General features: G+C 42.9%; 1 protein-coding gene across 1 annotated transcript in view; it reads left to right on the forward strand.

The window, feature by feature from the left end:
- The first annotated feature begins 447 nt into the window (after positions 1-447).
- The window catches only part of pcnx2 (pecanex 2), a 33310-nt gene continuing 18841 nt past the window's right edge, over positions 448-14916 (forward strand). The window contains exons 1-15 of the mRNA XM_072678421.1: positions 448-881; positions 3114-3316; positions 3537-3651; positions 3795-3828; positions 5279-6379; positions 10769-10910; positions 11021-11163; positions 11336-11414; positions 11544-11679; positions 13427-13569; positions 13654-13807; positions 13894-13926; positions 14023-14194; positions 14412-14522; positions 14612-14703. Coding sequence (XP_072534522.1) covers positions 729-881; positions 3114-3316; positions 3537-3651; positions 3795-3828; positions 5279-6379; positions 10769-10910; positions 11021-11163; positions 11336-11414; positions 11544-11679; positions 13427-13569; positions 13654-13807; positions 13894-13926; positions 14023-14194; positions 14412-14522; positions 14612-14703 — 2811 coding nt within the window. The 5' untranslated portion in view covers positions 448-728. The remainder of the gene's footprint in view (positions 882-3113; positions 3317-3536; positions 3652-3794; positions 3829-5278; positions 6380-10768; positions 10911-11020; positions 11164-11335; positions 11415-11543; positions 11680-13426; positions 13570-13653; positions 13808-13893; positions 13927-14022; positions 14195-14411; positions 14523-14611; positions 14704-14916) is intronic.

Here is a 14916-nt window from a genome sequence, read left to right on the forward strand (position 1 = left end):
TCCGATGATCCACTCAGCTGTCCTCACAATGCGTTGGAGGGTCTTGCGGTCAGAGGCTGTGCAGGTTTTGACCAAGATGTACATTGAGAGTGACCCTCATTTTACATTTACATTTACAGCAAACAGGGATCGAAAGAGAAAATACAATATTTGATCCATTTAGGCTCAAATTAATGAAGGTAAGTGAACAAATGAAATGAAATGAAATGTAACGTTAATTTTAGTCTGCCCCCATACTGTCACTTAAAACAGCTTCTCTGTACTTTCTCCATCTCCATCAAAACGTCCTATTTTGGTAGAATGACCCAGCTAAAGCCGGAGATGCTAAAATTGTCCTCATCCGTGTGAACCATCAGCCAATGGCAGCGCAGGAGGCGGGAGCTGACGGAATACGGGTGGGGAGACAGCTCGCTCGCGCTCCTGTAGCCACACCTGCATTCCCGCATGGCTGACTGGAGGGTGCTGGAGATGCTGCCGCTGAGCTGCGCAGACTGCGGAGCACGGTTCCTGTTATAATGGCCTTCAAGACGACGAGAGCACGAAGACGGACAGCAAACGTGGTCTGAAGCCCAGCGTGGTTGTTGTTTATGTGAGCCGAGAAAATGTAATCACCCGGAGAAAGCCAGGGAGAGGGAGAGAGAGAGGGACAGAGAGAGAGAGAGAGAGAGAGAGAGAGAGAGGCGGTTTTCACAGCATGACTCGTTTTCAGCGTTAGCCTGCAAAAAAACATGGGCTCACAAGTGATCCAGACGCTTCGGCAAGGGGTGTGGGCTTCACTGACCGGGGGATGGTACCACGACCCGGACCAGAATAAATTCAACAACTCGTGCCACCTTTACCTATGGCTGTTCCTGCTGGTGTTGCCCCTGTCCCTGCATTTGGTGAGTAACGGGAACGGTAAGGTCGACGGGTGTGTTTCGCTCACCACAGAGGTGGGACATGGCATGAGTCAGCTGGTAGCCCCAGCAGTACCCGCAGCTTTAACGTGTAGCTGCGTAGGACTGAATGTGAGCTAAAGATCCACACGCTGTGTGCGTGCATAGGCAGTGTTGCTGGGCCCTGACTAGCTCCTGGACTGGCAGCAGTCTGGCATTGGCGCATTATTCCTCTGCAGACTGTGTGCAGGTGATGGATGGATGATGGAGCTAAACTACCACTGCAACCAGCTACAGAGGAAGAGGCAGCCTCAGTGCTGAGCAGCACGTGTTCATAGCTCCCTCTCCCTTCTCACAAAACACTCAACATTATGGTTTATTCAATAAAGTAATATATGTACAAAAACTAAGTGCACAACAGGATTAATGCATTTATTGCATTTATTAATTATTTAGCACTTTAACAAGTTCACACAATGGTTTATAGGCATAGAAATGTAGGAATTGAAATATAAGCCTTGTCCAGAGGTATTCCTGCCTTGCACCCAAAGATTCCAGGTAGGCTCCAGACCCACTGTAATCCTGGCTAGGAAGAAATGTAAGAAGATGAACGAATTAAGAGACACAGGTGGGAATACAAATGGCTAGGTGGGGCTAGAGCGGAGACTGGAACACAAAACCAGAACCAGTGATGGATGCAAGAACACACAAAAAGACGGGGAGCAGAAAAACAAACACACATGGGCACAGAAACAATCATTGGCAAGGGCTCAGGACTGGAAATTGTCTGAGGCAAAGTCTGAGGGCCCAGTCTTGGCACGAAGGTGGTGGAGGGCGTTGGCACTGAAGCTTGGGTGGCAGATGACCTAGGCGCTGCTGGCACTGGAGCTGGGGCGGCAGGCACTGCTGAAGCCGGAGGCTCTGGTTGCTGGGGCTCTCCGGCACACCTGGTGACGCTGTGTAGGCAAGCATTGCATAGTGTCATTCCTAAAACGTACCTCCACCAAGAGAGTGGCTTTTCTCTCCTTAGTAGAGTGAAGTTTCTTACGCTGCCTGTGACAGTCTGGTACAACCAAACCCATCAAGACCAGCACCATGAAGCTCTGCCAGGAGTCCCTTATTGTTTAGACAAGGACTTGCACAGTAACTGAAAAGCTTCCTTTATGGTGGTGTCCCTCTCTAACTGAAAGAAAGGGGGGGGTGCACATACAAAATTTTTATTAGGCTTTTTAATGGAGTCTAAAATAGTACATACAGAACTTATAAGAATAGCTACTTTCATAACGGAGGGACACAAAAGAAACAAACAAGAAAACACAAGAGCAAACACAGGGGTATGAGAGCACAAGACACAAAAAGAGACATCTGGAGAGGATAACGAGAGGGCAGGGCTACAGAGGAGACACATTTGGGAACACTAGGCGACTAGGCGGGGACCAGGGCGGAGACTAGAACACAGAACAAAGCCATGTGGATAGATTTTGTATTTTTTATTTATTATTTTTTACAGCATATTTGCTATAAATGGCATTACAAATAAACTTTTTTATTTTACTTCAAGTTTTTTCTTCAGCTAATTTGCATATTTGCTTTGTATAGTTCTCCCTAAGGAGAACTGCAGTTTAATTTTAAAATACACACAGCTTGGTATGTATTTTTAAGCCTGTTTGCTTTCACCGAGGCAGGCTCTTGCTCAAAGCCTGATTGTTTTAATGTGGTCCAGTTAGAGAAGCTAGACCAGTTAATTAAGCTAGAACACCTAACTCTTTAATGTTTAGTAGTGCAAACATTAGGATTTGCTTTGCAGAAGAATTTTCTTACTCTGGGCTTTTTTTTCCTGAGCCATTTCTCAGAGGCAATGTAACAGTAGCTCATAAACAAATACTTTGAGGGCTGAGAGTCTTGGGACGATCCATTAAAAAATTGTTTTTCCATTTTTATTAACACTGCTGCATATTCAGGTTGGCACATGTATAAATTACTCAATATGTTGATGCTTTTTAGTTTTTATGCTTATAAGAGATCTCACAGTTTTTACAGTGTTTGTTTAATGTTTTTGTTGTTTAATACTGGAATGAAAATCTAATAGAAAGAAATACTACACTAAGACATCCAGTGGCCCACTCTGAGATTGTCATTTCTTTCCTAGGTGCATGTATTGGACTGACCTTTTGAACTATTACATAGCATCTGATACACTATATATTTGTATGTGTTCTCTCATCTTCTCTCACTCAGGCTCTTCCGCCCACTACCCTGGCCCTCAGTATATACTGCGCCTCAGTGACCGTCTTCTTCGTCCTCATTAAGATGGTGAACTATCGCCTTCATCTGATGTTTGATGAAGGTGAAATTGTGGCCCAGAATAGCATGTCTGACATCAGCAAAGGTGCAGACAAGAAAAGCAATGCGTCTGACTCCTGTCTGCCAGCTAGCCTGAGGTAAGACACAGCAGTACAGCTCCTCTGGTGAACAAAATAATCCATTATTTATTTATTTATGTTTGTTTGCTTGTTAATTATGAAACAGAATTAGTTCACACGCACACTGAGCAACAACTGCCACCAAAACAGAGATTTTCTGAGAGAGATAGAAGCTTTCTGTGTTACATTGTAATGAGAGTGTTACAGCTCTACAACAACTGTCTATACTGTTTTTTAGAAAGAGCAGCACAGTCCCTGATAGTGTTGCCATGACCGTACTGGCTAGAAACCGGCCAAGTCCAGTAATCCAAGTCACAGTGAAGCAGACTGAAACAGACCCTGGACTGATTGGGGTGAGTGGTTTTTTTATGTGCTCATCATTCTTGTAATGGCCTACTGTTGAGTGTGAGCTGTTTAGTACCCGTAACTGTAAACTAAACAAACAGTATATATTTTTGAATGAATTGTTATTGTTTTTATCTTGATAAAATTGCAGGAGTGCCCGAAGGATGACTCAAAGAACACAGAGGGTATGTAATAACCATATGATAGATCTAGATTTTACTGTGGTGCCTGAGCTCCTCATGTTTCTTTTGCATTTCCTCCACGGTGAAGGCTGCCATTGCTTTTATCTGTGATTTCTTTGAGAACATGACAGCCTTCTGGCCGTTTTGATTGGTTTTAGATCTGACATGCATGACTACAGTATGCTTTTGATATGCTAATTCGACATTCGACACTGTTCCCTAATAAATTCTATTTTAACACATTCCTCTTTCTTTCAGTGGTACAAAGATGCTCTTCTTTGGGAGCAATTGTTGTCTGGATGTGTGTAGCAATAGATACAGTGGTTGTCGAAGGTGGACATGCATGTATGTAGTAATATTTGGTTAAATATCGCTTAGAAAGGTGCATTCTGACCTGATGCTTTTTGTAGCCGTCAACAAGCTTCTGACGAAGTTCTTGAGTTCAGTTGAATTTGTTGGTTTCATGGTACATACCGGACTTTTAAGCACAGTCCACATATTTATAGATTATAGATACAGCTGAGGTCAGGGCTTTCCAGAGGAGGGAAGGCCATTCCATAATTTGTCAACTTTCAACCACCGCTGTCCATGCTGGGCAGTGCTAGATATGAATGTTAATTTCAATCCAATTTGAAGCAAGTTCAAGAACATTCATTACTGACTTTACGGTTTGTCACGCCACTTGGAGACAGAGTCGGCAAAGCAAACATAAACACTCAAACTACCCAACTGAACAGACAGGCCAAGCCAACAAACCATAAACTGTCGTGAACACAAACACAGGAACATGCACATTTTAACACACACAAGACCAGACAAAGGAAGGCTGAAACAAAGGGGTACTTATACAGAGACTAACAAGGGACTCAGAGGAACACCTGGGACTTACAAGGAGGCGTGGCTACAGAGGAGGCATAGGTAGAGACACTAATGAACAGGCGGGGCTAGAACTGACAAGACACAAACAGAGCCCCAACAGAAAACCGAGGCAGGCATGACAGAACAGGGGCAGGCATGACACCTCTGGGATTGGTAGGTTTGAGTTAGTGTTCATTAAGGGTTAGAATGTTGTGAAAATGGTCAGATTTAACTGGTTTGTAATTTGATTTTATTTGGTAATAATTTGAAATGTTATCCAAATCAGAGAAGTGATGTAACAGCCTTGCCCTCAACACTTGAGCAATGACCAGTAATCAAGCCTTTTAACCAGGGATGGGAAATTCTAGTCCTGGAGGGCTGGATTCCTGCACAGTGGTTTTGCCTTTTCCTCTCAAGCTCACCTGATTTAATTAACAGGTTTAGTAACTGTGCTGGACTCTGGCCCCCATTGCCCACCCCTGCTTTAAACTCTAGACACTTCAGATAGTAAATTAGGCTTATTATTCACTTACTGCTGTTAATTACATAGACTGTTAATAGACAGTTTAGAAGGTCTCCATTGTGGCTTTTGCAGGCCCTGATGACACATCCTCTCAGAAGAAGTCCAAGGACAGAAGAGCGACTGAAGACAGACTGACCCCTGACGATGCATTCAGCCCAAACACTGACCAGTCAGCCCCCCTCTTGCAGGGAGAGCAGAGGCTGCCAACCCACGGCGACACGGCTGATGAAGGGCTGCCTCCTTCTGCTGGCAGTGAGGAGGAGAGCGATGATGAAGCGGATAAAGAGAAGGTGCTAAACCTGGACCCCAACAACAACAACAGCCTGTCCCCTGAGTTTACACAAGAAAGTGAGGGGCAAGAGAAGCCAGAGGAGAACTATTGCTCAGATGAAATTGCTGTGGTGCTGGTGGACAACTCTGGCTCATCAGCTCATCTGGACGAGACAGACACGGTGAAGATCATCATCACCATGAGCTGTGATCCGCAGACCGCAGCCGAACTGGAGGAGTCGGTTAAGCTTAGCATCTTGGAGTCTGCTCAGTCTCACCTAGCCCAGCAGGAAATGACAGGGGGAGACTGTCCCGTCAAAATCCCGGTCATTACCTTCGATTCGCCCCATGATGATGAAGAGGAGGTGGAAGTCTGTACTGAAGTTAAAAAGGAAGACAGGCTGGTTTCTAGCGAGACATCTGCTCAGCAACAGTCTGTGGACCATGAAAGCCATGGGTCTAATGAGCCAACTGGCCCAGAACCTATCCAGGACAGCCAAGAACATGAAGTGGAGAACCCAAGTCCCCAGCTGACTTATAACAGCTCCTCGGGCATTGATGTGCACTCCCATCCGGATGAAAACGATCTGAAGTCAGACACTGATGGATTCCTGCAAATCCCTTCTGGTTTCGGAAGGATCGGTCCTGGAGGAAGGACTCACGTGAGAGGACTGAGCATTGACAGTGGAAGAGACGCTGTCCTCATTGGAAATCGAGACAAAGACAAGGCACATGCCATGACCTCTTCTAAGTCGGACCTGGAGGCCAAAGAGGGACAGCTGCCCAATGAGTCCAACTTCGTGGAGTTTGTTTCCATGTTGGAGTCAATCAGTAGCACCAGAGGTGTCGGAGGCAAGCAGGCAGAGGACGAAACAAAGGAGGATGAGAGAGCCAAAAAAGAAGGTAAGGCTGTAATCTTATCCATGTAAGTTTTCCCTCAGTGCAAGAAGAGTGTCATCACTCATCATTGGTTCTGAAACCTCCCCCTGACTGTGATTGGTTTTAATCACCGCCTTGTTGGTTCTGAGCCCTCTCCCTGGCTGTGATTGGTTTTAATCACTGGCCTTGTTGGTTCTGAGCCCTCCCTCTGACTTTGATTAGTTTTAATCACAGCCTTGTTGGTTCTGAGCCCTCCCCCGACTGTGATTGGTTTTAATCACCGCCTTGTTGGTTCTGAGCCCTCCCTCTGACTTTGATTAGTTTTAATCACAGCCTTGTTGGTTCTGAGCCCTCCCCCGACTGTGATTGGTTTCAATCACCACCTTGTTAGTTCTGAGCCCTCCCTCTGACTTTGATTAGTTTTAATCACAGCCTTGTTGGTTCTGAGCCCTCCCCCGACTGTGATTGGTTTTAATCACCGCTTTGTTGGTTCTGAGCCCTCTCCCTGACTGTGATTGGATTTAATCACTGCCTTGTTAGTTCTGAGCCCTCCCTCTAACTGTAATTGGTTTTAATCACCACCTTGTTGGTTCTGAGCCCTCTCCCTGGCTGTGATTGGTTTTAATCACCACCTTGTTAGTTCTGAGCCCTCCCTCTGACTTTGATTAGTTTTAATCACAGCCTTGTTGGTTCTGAGCCCTCCCCCGACTGTGATTGGTTTTAATCACCGGCCTTGTTGGTTCTGAGCCCTCCCTCTGACAGTGATTGGTTTTAATCACTGCCTTGTTAGTTCTGAGCCCTCCCTCTAACTGTAATTGGTTTTAATCACCACCTTGTTGGTTCTGAGCCCTCTCCCTGGCTGTGATTGGTTTTAATCACCACCTTGTTAGTTCTGAGCCCTCCCTCTGACTTTGATTAGTTTTAATCACAGCCTTGTTGGTTCTGAGCCCTCCCCCGACTGTGATTGGTTTTAATCACCGGCCTTGTTGGTTCTGAGCCCTCCCTCTGACAGTGATTGGTTTTAATCACCGCCTTGTTGGTTCTGAGCCCTCCCTCTGACAGTGATTGATTTTAATCACTGCCTTGTTGGTTCTGAGCCCTCTCCCTGACTGTGATTGGTTTTAATCACCAGCCTTGTTAGTTCTGAGCCCTCCCTCTGACAGTGATTGGTTTTAATCACTGCCTTGTTAGTTCTGAGCCCTCCCCCTGACAGTGATTGGTTTCAATCACCAGCCTTGCTGGTTCTGAGCCCTCCCCCTGACAGTGATTGGTTTCAGTCACCGGCCTTGTTGGTTCTGAGCCCTCCCTCTGACAGTGATTGGTTTCAATCACCAGCCTTGCTGGTTCTGAGCCCTCCTGCTGAAAGTGATTGGTTTCAATCACCAGCCTTGCTGGTTCTAAGCCCTCCCCCTGACAGTGATTTGTCTCAGTCATCGGCCTTGTTGGTTCTGAACCCTCATCAACTACTGTTGGTTCTAATCGCCACTTTGTTTGTTCTGAGATCTTACCCATACTGCAGCTGATTCATACTATATGTCACAGTGTAGGCCTGTAGCACTGCAGAGGCTGAAAGAGGCATCAAGTGTACTTACAACAGTGTGTACGGCCGTAGTTTGATAGTGCTTAAAGTATGCGTGGAGTGATGAATCACACTTCTCTATCTGGCTGTATGATGGACGAACCTGCGTTTGGCGTAGGCCAGAAGAATGCTCCCTACCAACAGGAACATTTTCAATTGAAATCAGATTTATTAGATATATTTATTTATATTTATATACAGCAATTTTCACAACAAAACTTCACAAAGCAGCAAATGGGACCTCAAGCCATTCATTATGAGAATGCGAGTGTAGGACTGAAGGACATGTTAAGTGTTAGTGTAAACTTAAAAGAAAGGAACATTTAATGGAGAAAAAAGAGGATGACCTGGGACTTTTCAGGGTTTGGTTTTGGCCCCTTGAAGGGTAATGTTAAAGATCTGACCACCTCTACTGAACACCTTTGGGATGATTTAGAAAGTGGATTGTGAACATGGCTTTCTCGTCCAACATCTCTGCCAAACCTCAGGAATGCTGTTTTGGAGACACACTCCAGGCTCTAATAGCCACAAATTGGGGGTTGGCAATCTCACATTATGGGATTATGTCCATCATGTCCAATAAGCTCAGAAGTCTAATGGTCCTGTGTCCACAAAATGTGGATGTCGTATCTGTAAATGTTCCAATTCTGGTATTAATTTTTCTTTCCTAGGTTTGTAAAACATTAATTTTGTATTGGATAATTATGCTATAGTTTTGTTTAAAAAAATCGCAATAAATAAATAAATAAAAAAATAAAAAAATACAATAATTATATTTTGTTTATTCAAGGTAATGTTAAAGGTGCAAGTATTTGTCACTGTACAATGTACAGTGAAATGTGTCCTCCTCATTTACCCCATCCGTGGTAGTGAACACACACACACCCAGAGCGGTGGGCAGCCAACTCCAGCGCCCGGGGAGCAGTTGGGGGTTAGATGCCTTGCTCAAGGGAGGAGACAGCCTTCCCTCCCCCACCCCCAATTCTTACCTGCCAGTAGGATTCAAACCACTTCTCCATTAGGCCACGTTGTCCCCAGAAATCTATAAAATTATTATTCAAAATATTTTTTGCTCAACACATTTCCATTACTAATACCTGGAAATTTAAACGGTGTGCATCCTCCCTTCTTCATCCTCTAATTTAACAGCATTGATCTTTCTTATACAAAGTCTGAAGAGTTGTGAGAAACAAAAGAATCAAAGCATATTCCTGCTTGTGTACAGTATCTCTACATTCCTTCATGGTTCTAGATTTTCATTTTCCATGATATCCTAACAAGGTTTTTATGGATTTTTATAGAAGCAAAACACAGGCTGCAAGTGTCATTTCCACCACAATATGTTGAGCAAAATGTCACTGGGGTAATCTGACAATAGTGACTGGTTTTAGTGAAACGTCCAATAACATTTACCAAACTCTGGTTTATTACAGTATACGTATACTGAATGGCCTTGCGTATACATATATACGTAAGGCCATTAAATGTACCCTGTGGTCTTGTGGCTGTGAATGGAAATCTCCCAGTTTCCACACTCTCAAAACAAACACACACAAAGTTTGTTCACAGGAAGCCGGCCCACCGTGGAGTGTCATCACAGCAAACATGGGCTGCAACACTAAGACTGTGCTAATAGTTCAGTTTTGTATTTCTAGGCATGTAGCCTGTAGTCTGGTTTGTGAGTGGCCAGTGGTTCTAATGTGAGTGGCATCATATTTGCACAATGTCATGGAAACATTTTCCCTCTGTCTGAACTTCTACATTTGCGCATATTTCAAACTTAGAATAACATCTTAAACCAAAAGTCAGGAGGATCGTCTGGGTGTTTCTCAGTGAACTTATAATTGCACTGAGAGTGTTGATGTTTTTTGGTTAGCAGAGATGTGTGAGTTTCAAGAAACTTTACCTTGGTAAAGAACCGTTACATTAAGTGATGTAAATTTCACACACATCTCTATAACAAATATGCTTCTTTATGGAACCAGAAGTTGTTCTTCAATGGCATCACTCAAATAAGCTCCCTCATTTTTAAAATGTTGCCCAGACCCCTTAAGATCCCTTACTGCAGAAAGGCATATTGCACACTAATGAGTATTACTCGGTTGCTACAGGGACATCTGTACTTCTGTACCGTAACTGGTGGGGCTATTCTTTGGTAATAGAAGGTTGGCCTGCTGACGTGTCATAGGCTGTTTAAGGGGTCAAAAGCCAAATCTAAGTGGGTAGATACAATTCACCTCTATTAAAAGAGAAGACCAAAACATAATGTCAGTTTCATCTTTAGTCTTTATGAAAGGATTTTTGCCCAAGATCTTTTTTTAAAGCCTCCAGCTGCAATCCGCTCCACTGAGGAGCCAATTAAATTGCGGAACTGCTCAGAAGCCAGTGCCATTAAATCTGGCAACTAGCTGAATGTATTTAGTTGTGCATATCTATGTTATGCTGATTCAGTTATTTTTTTATGTATCTAAATTAAATTATCATTAATCAAGTATTAATATCTTATTATATTGAGTATTTCGTTTTTATTCTTATAGCTTATACTATGGTGTTTAGCAGTGCTGAAAGGCACAGTTATATATTAATTATTATTGTTGATATTATTATTATGATGGCTAATCCTTAGAAAGCGGGTATTTTTATGTTTTTAGGAAAAGACTCCAGAGGTCTGCTGCTGGACCCTTCTCGGTTTTACACCCAGAGCACTAATAATTCTTGATGTCGTTTAACATTATACGTGTATGTTGTAACTTTGACAACAACAACAAGCATGTACCATATTTATGCAGTCAGACCGGGGTGTGATTTATTTTACTCGTCTTTTTTGTCCTCAGAGGACACTACAGTTGCTGTGAAGAAGTCTGAAAACGGAGATGTAGCTGGACAGCAGGACCGTCCAAACCCTCCTAACACACTAGCTACAGACACACTGCGCACCATTCCAGAGAAACTGATTCCCATAGTTTCTCCTGATAGGTAGGAATTGCATTCTTAGGCTGTTCTTGCTTTTAATGGCATGACTGTAATGAGACGAATATTGCCAAAGCATTCCAACAATAACAATCTTTACAACAACCCACCTTCAGTCCTCAGACAGATAAAGAGAGGGATCCAGACTATGACTCTCTTCCATCTCAGACCTCCCAGTCAGAGAGCTCCATGCTGCAGGTTATCTGTAGACCAGAAGCTACGTCCAAAGAGGAAGCATACACCTTTCACACAGTCCACAGTAAGTGACTGGCAGAAATGTCAATATGGGAATATGACCTCTAAAATTGTATGGGTCTCTATGTGGGTCCACATGCCAGCTCCCCAACTTCATAGCTGATGTTATTTGGGGTTAAAAATGACAAAGATGTAGCTCTGATGATATAATAGGTAATGTGTAAATATTTTTACAGGGGAAAGGCCTCGAAAGCTGTACAATGAAAGAGCCCTAAATTTACCCCTTGGAGCTGAACTCATTACAGGCAACATATGGTATGTCAGAAAGCCTGCAAATGTGTCACTTGTCATCAAAGCCCACTTTATTCTTCAGTACTTGAGATGTAAACAGACTGTAAACAGACAAAATGTAAACAGACTGACACCGTTTCTCTGCTCTGTTAGTGATCTCCTCTCCACATCTTCAAACTCTGAGTGCCAGGATGGTTTAGCGGGTGGGCACTCTGAATGCCCATTCCAGCGCCGCATCATTCCAGCCCACCGGCTTCGGCCTAGGAGGACCCACCCAGAGATCTTCCAGGTAAGAAAGGTGTCTCTTCTCTAGCTGAGAAGGATTTTTTAAATATCTTTTTATAAAACACATTTCACATTTCATATTTATGCTTACTGCATATTTCAGGCTTTGTAATGTATAGTCTTGAGCTAAGATATCAAGAATGTATTGTCATGTGCACAGCAGAAACAAGCAGTTACAATGTACAATGAAATTCTTACTTTGCAGTTCTTCCATTTACTGACAATCTTATAAATATCAATATAAAAATAGAATATATATATATATATATGTATATATATTCATACAGTAAAGTTATGCTAAGTAAGAGAAAAACACTAAGTAAAAAAAAGTTAAAAAGTACAGTACTATGAATGCATATGCAAGTTGTTGCATGTGCATGTGTAAAGTGCATTGTACAAGTACAAAAGTAAACAGTATCTGTAAAACAGTAGCAGCGATATGTGTAGTGGGCTTCAGCCAGTTTAGAGTGTGAGGGAGGAGGAGGCGTTTACAAGCCTGACGGCTTGTGCATAAAAACTGTTAATCCTGTTAATAAAGCCCGATGGTTGGAGCGGGAAGAGGCTGTGTTGATACCTATATAGAGAAATACACAATGCAGAAATAAGCTATTGCATATGTGCAATGCAAGACATTTGCATAAAAGCAATATTTGAAGTACTTCTCAAAGAGATGGATCTTCAGTCGGACTTTGGGGACTGTGGTAGGGCCGTCAGGTAGGGAGATGCTGGTCCATTTTCACGTGTCTAGGCCAGCATCAGGGTTTTGATGTGGCGATGTAGGCAGCTGCATGAAGCCAGCAAAGAGAATGCAGTAGTGAAGTCACATGGCTGAACTTAGGAAGATTGAAGACGACTCGTGGTGCTGCAGCCTGAAATACTTGAGGGTCTGATGGCTTGTATAGGAAGACCAGCCAGGAGAAAGTTGCAGTAGTTACAGCTTGCTCACACCTGGGTGGCCTCCCAAAGCCCAAAGTTGAATCCTCTAGATGTTGGAGGAGGAGAAACCTGCATGACTCAGTCAGGATTTCAACATTGAGTTGAGATGGTTAAGAGTTACATAAAGGCTTTATGCATTTTCAGAGGAAATATGAAAGACAGCTACTGTTTTCAAACAGTAGATAAAAAAGCCAAAGCGATGGAGTTAATATTCAGGATCAAATGTGAGGAAATATTATACATACACTTCTTGGTATTTAAAAGAGTTAATCCTGCTTTTGTTGGAGTAACTGTCTCCACTGTCCAAGGAAGAAGGCTTTCTACTTGATTTTGGAGCACTTGGAGGATTTGATTGTATTTACCTAGAGCTTTAGTGAGGTCAGGATGTTGGTTGATCACCACCCCACCTTGTCCCCAACTCCCCAACTTATCCCAAAAGTATTGGATGGAGCACCAAACATCATTCCCGTGAACACAAATCTACTGCTCCACAGCTCAATGCTAGAGGGGGGCTTTATACCCCTCTATCCCACGCCTGGCATTAGGCATGGTGCCAATAGGTTTGTGTTTATCAGTTTATCCAGAAAGTCCTATTCTATTGGCAGTACTTGTCTACAGGTACTAGACACCCTGTGCGTGTGTGTGCGCGCACATTTGCACAGTTGTATCAGCAACAGGTGCAGCTTTAAGTAGCTGCGTGCATTCATTAGAAGGGGTGTCCACAAACATTTGTGTATGTATGTTGGTCTTGGTTAGATATGATTACTCAAAGTAAAAGACACTGCTTTGAGAGTGTGGATATTGTTTTCCTGCAGGAGGAGGACTCTCTTGATGAATCCTCTGACACAACCACTCAGGAAAAGCCTTCCCGGAAGCTCTACTATAAGCTTAAAGTTTTTCCTGGGAAATGGATCAATATCTTGTATGATCGGTTAACTCTGCTGGCACTGCTAGACAGGTGAGAAAACGGCTGTGGTAAATGGACACTTGCATGGAATATAGCATCTGAAACAAAACAGTAAGCATGTTCATTCTTTTGCAGGAATCAAGATGTGAAGGAGAACATGGTTGCAGTGTTCTTAGCGTTCCTGGTAGCTTTTCTGGGGTTTGTGCTTCTGAATCAGGGCTGTTTCAAAGACTTTTGGGTTTTCCAGTTTTGCCTCGTCATTGCTAGCTGTCAGTATTCTCTACTTAAGGTAGTGTAGCAGTCATTATTTTATACCTGAGTAGTAAATAAGATCCAGGTGTTTTGCATTGGGCTAAAATGTGTCATGTTTTTCAGAGTGTTCAGCCAGATGCAGCTTCACCTACTCACGTGAGTTCAGCAGAAACAAACAGAAGAGCACTCAACATAGTGATTAGTAGGGTTTCTCTTGGGACTTACAAGCCTTTTGATGGTTGTTCTTTTCAGGGACATAACCAGATTGTCGCTTACAGTCGAGCTGCATATTTCTGCATGTTCTGTGGCCTTATTTGGGTTTTGGATTCAGTGTTGAAAAGACCAGACCTTCCTGTGTCCACCATATACGGTGTTACAGTTGTGGTGGCAGACACCCTTCGGGTTGTACAAGATGTATTAATTGGTGAGTACTGTTTTTAAAGGCGCTGTTGGTAGTTAAAATATGACATATTTATGTACCATTACTTCAATAACAGTGGATTAAAAAGTGACCAGCAAAATCTAAAAATGCTTATTGCTCCTTTAAGAGAGATTGACAAGGGGGTTTTAATGGCATTAGATTACTGAAAAGTATTTCTTCTAATGTATTCATTTGATTTGTGTCTCCTTGTTCTTTTTAGGGTTTACATACTGTTTTCCTCTAAGCTTTCTTCTTGGCCTTCTTCCACAAATCAACACTTTTGTTATTTACTTTTTAGAGCAAATTGATATGCATTTTTTCGGTGGGACAGGTGTGTAGAATTTCTTATTATTAACTGAATGTTGTACAATATGTAAGGAACTTGATGATTGATTGTCCTTTTTTTTTTTTTAAATTTAGCTGCAACTGGACTCCGTTCAGCCATCTACTGTATAGTGAGGAGTCTGTTGGTGTTATTCTTACTGTATGGATTCTGTTTTGGAGCTCTGAAGGTATGGCATTATTATTATTACAGTCATAAAAGTACCATTAAGCCATATAAAAGGAATGTGGTTTAAATAAAACTCTAATTTTAGTGTTTACTGTAAGTGCTGTACATACGGTACTGAGCAAATGTTTCACCACCACCACCTGATTTAAAACCTGTAAGGGTCATGACAAAACCTTCAACCTCCATACTTTCCTCAATCTGTGAAATGTACCCT

The sequence above is a fragment of the Salminus brasiliensis genome, chromosome 4 (assembly GCF_030463535.1).
Source record: "Salminus brasiliensis chromosome 4, fSalBra1.hap2, whole genome shotgun sequence".
Taxonomy (NCBI): Eukaryota; Metazoa; Chordata; class Actinopteri; order Characiformes; family Bryconidae; genus Salminus; species Salminus brasiliensis.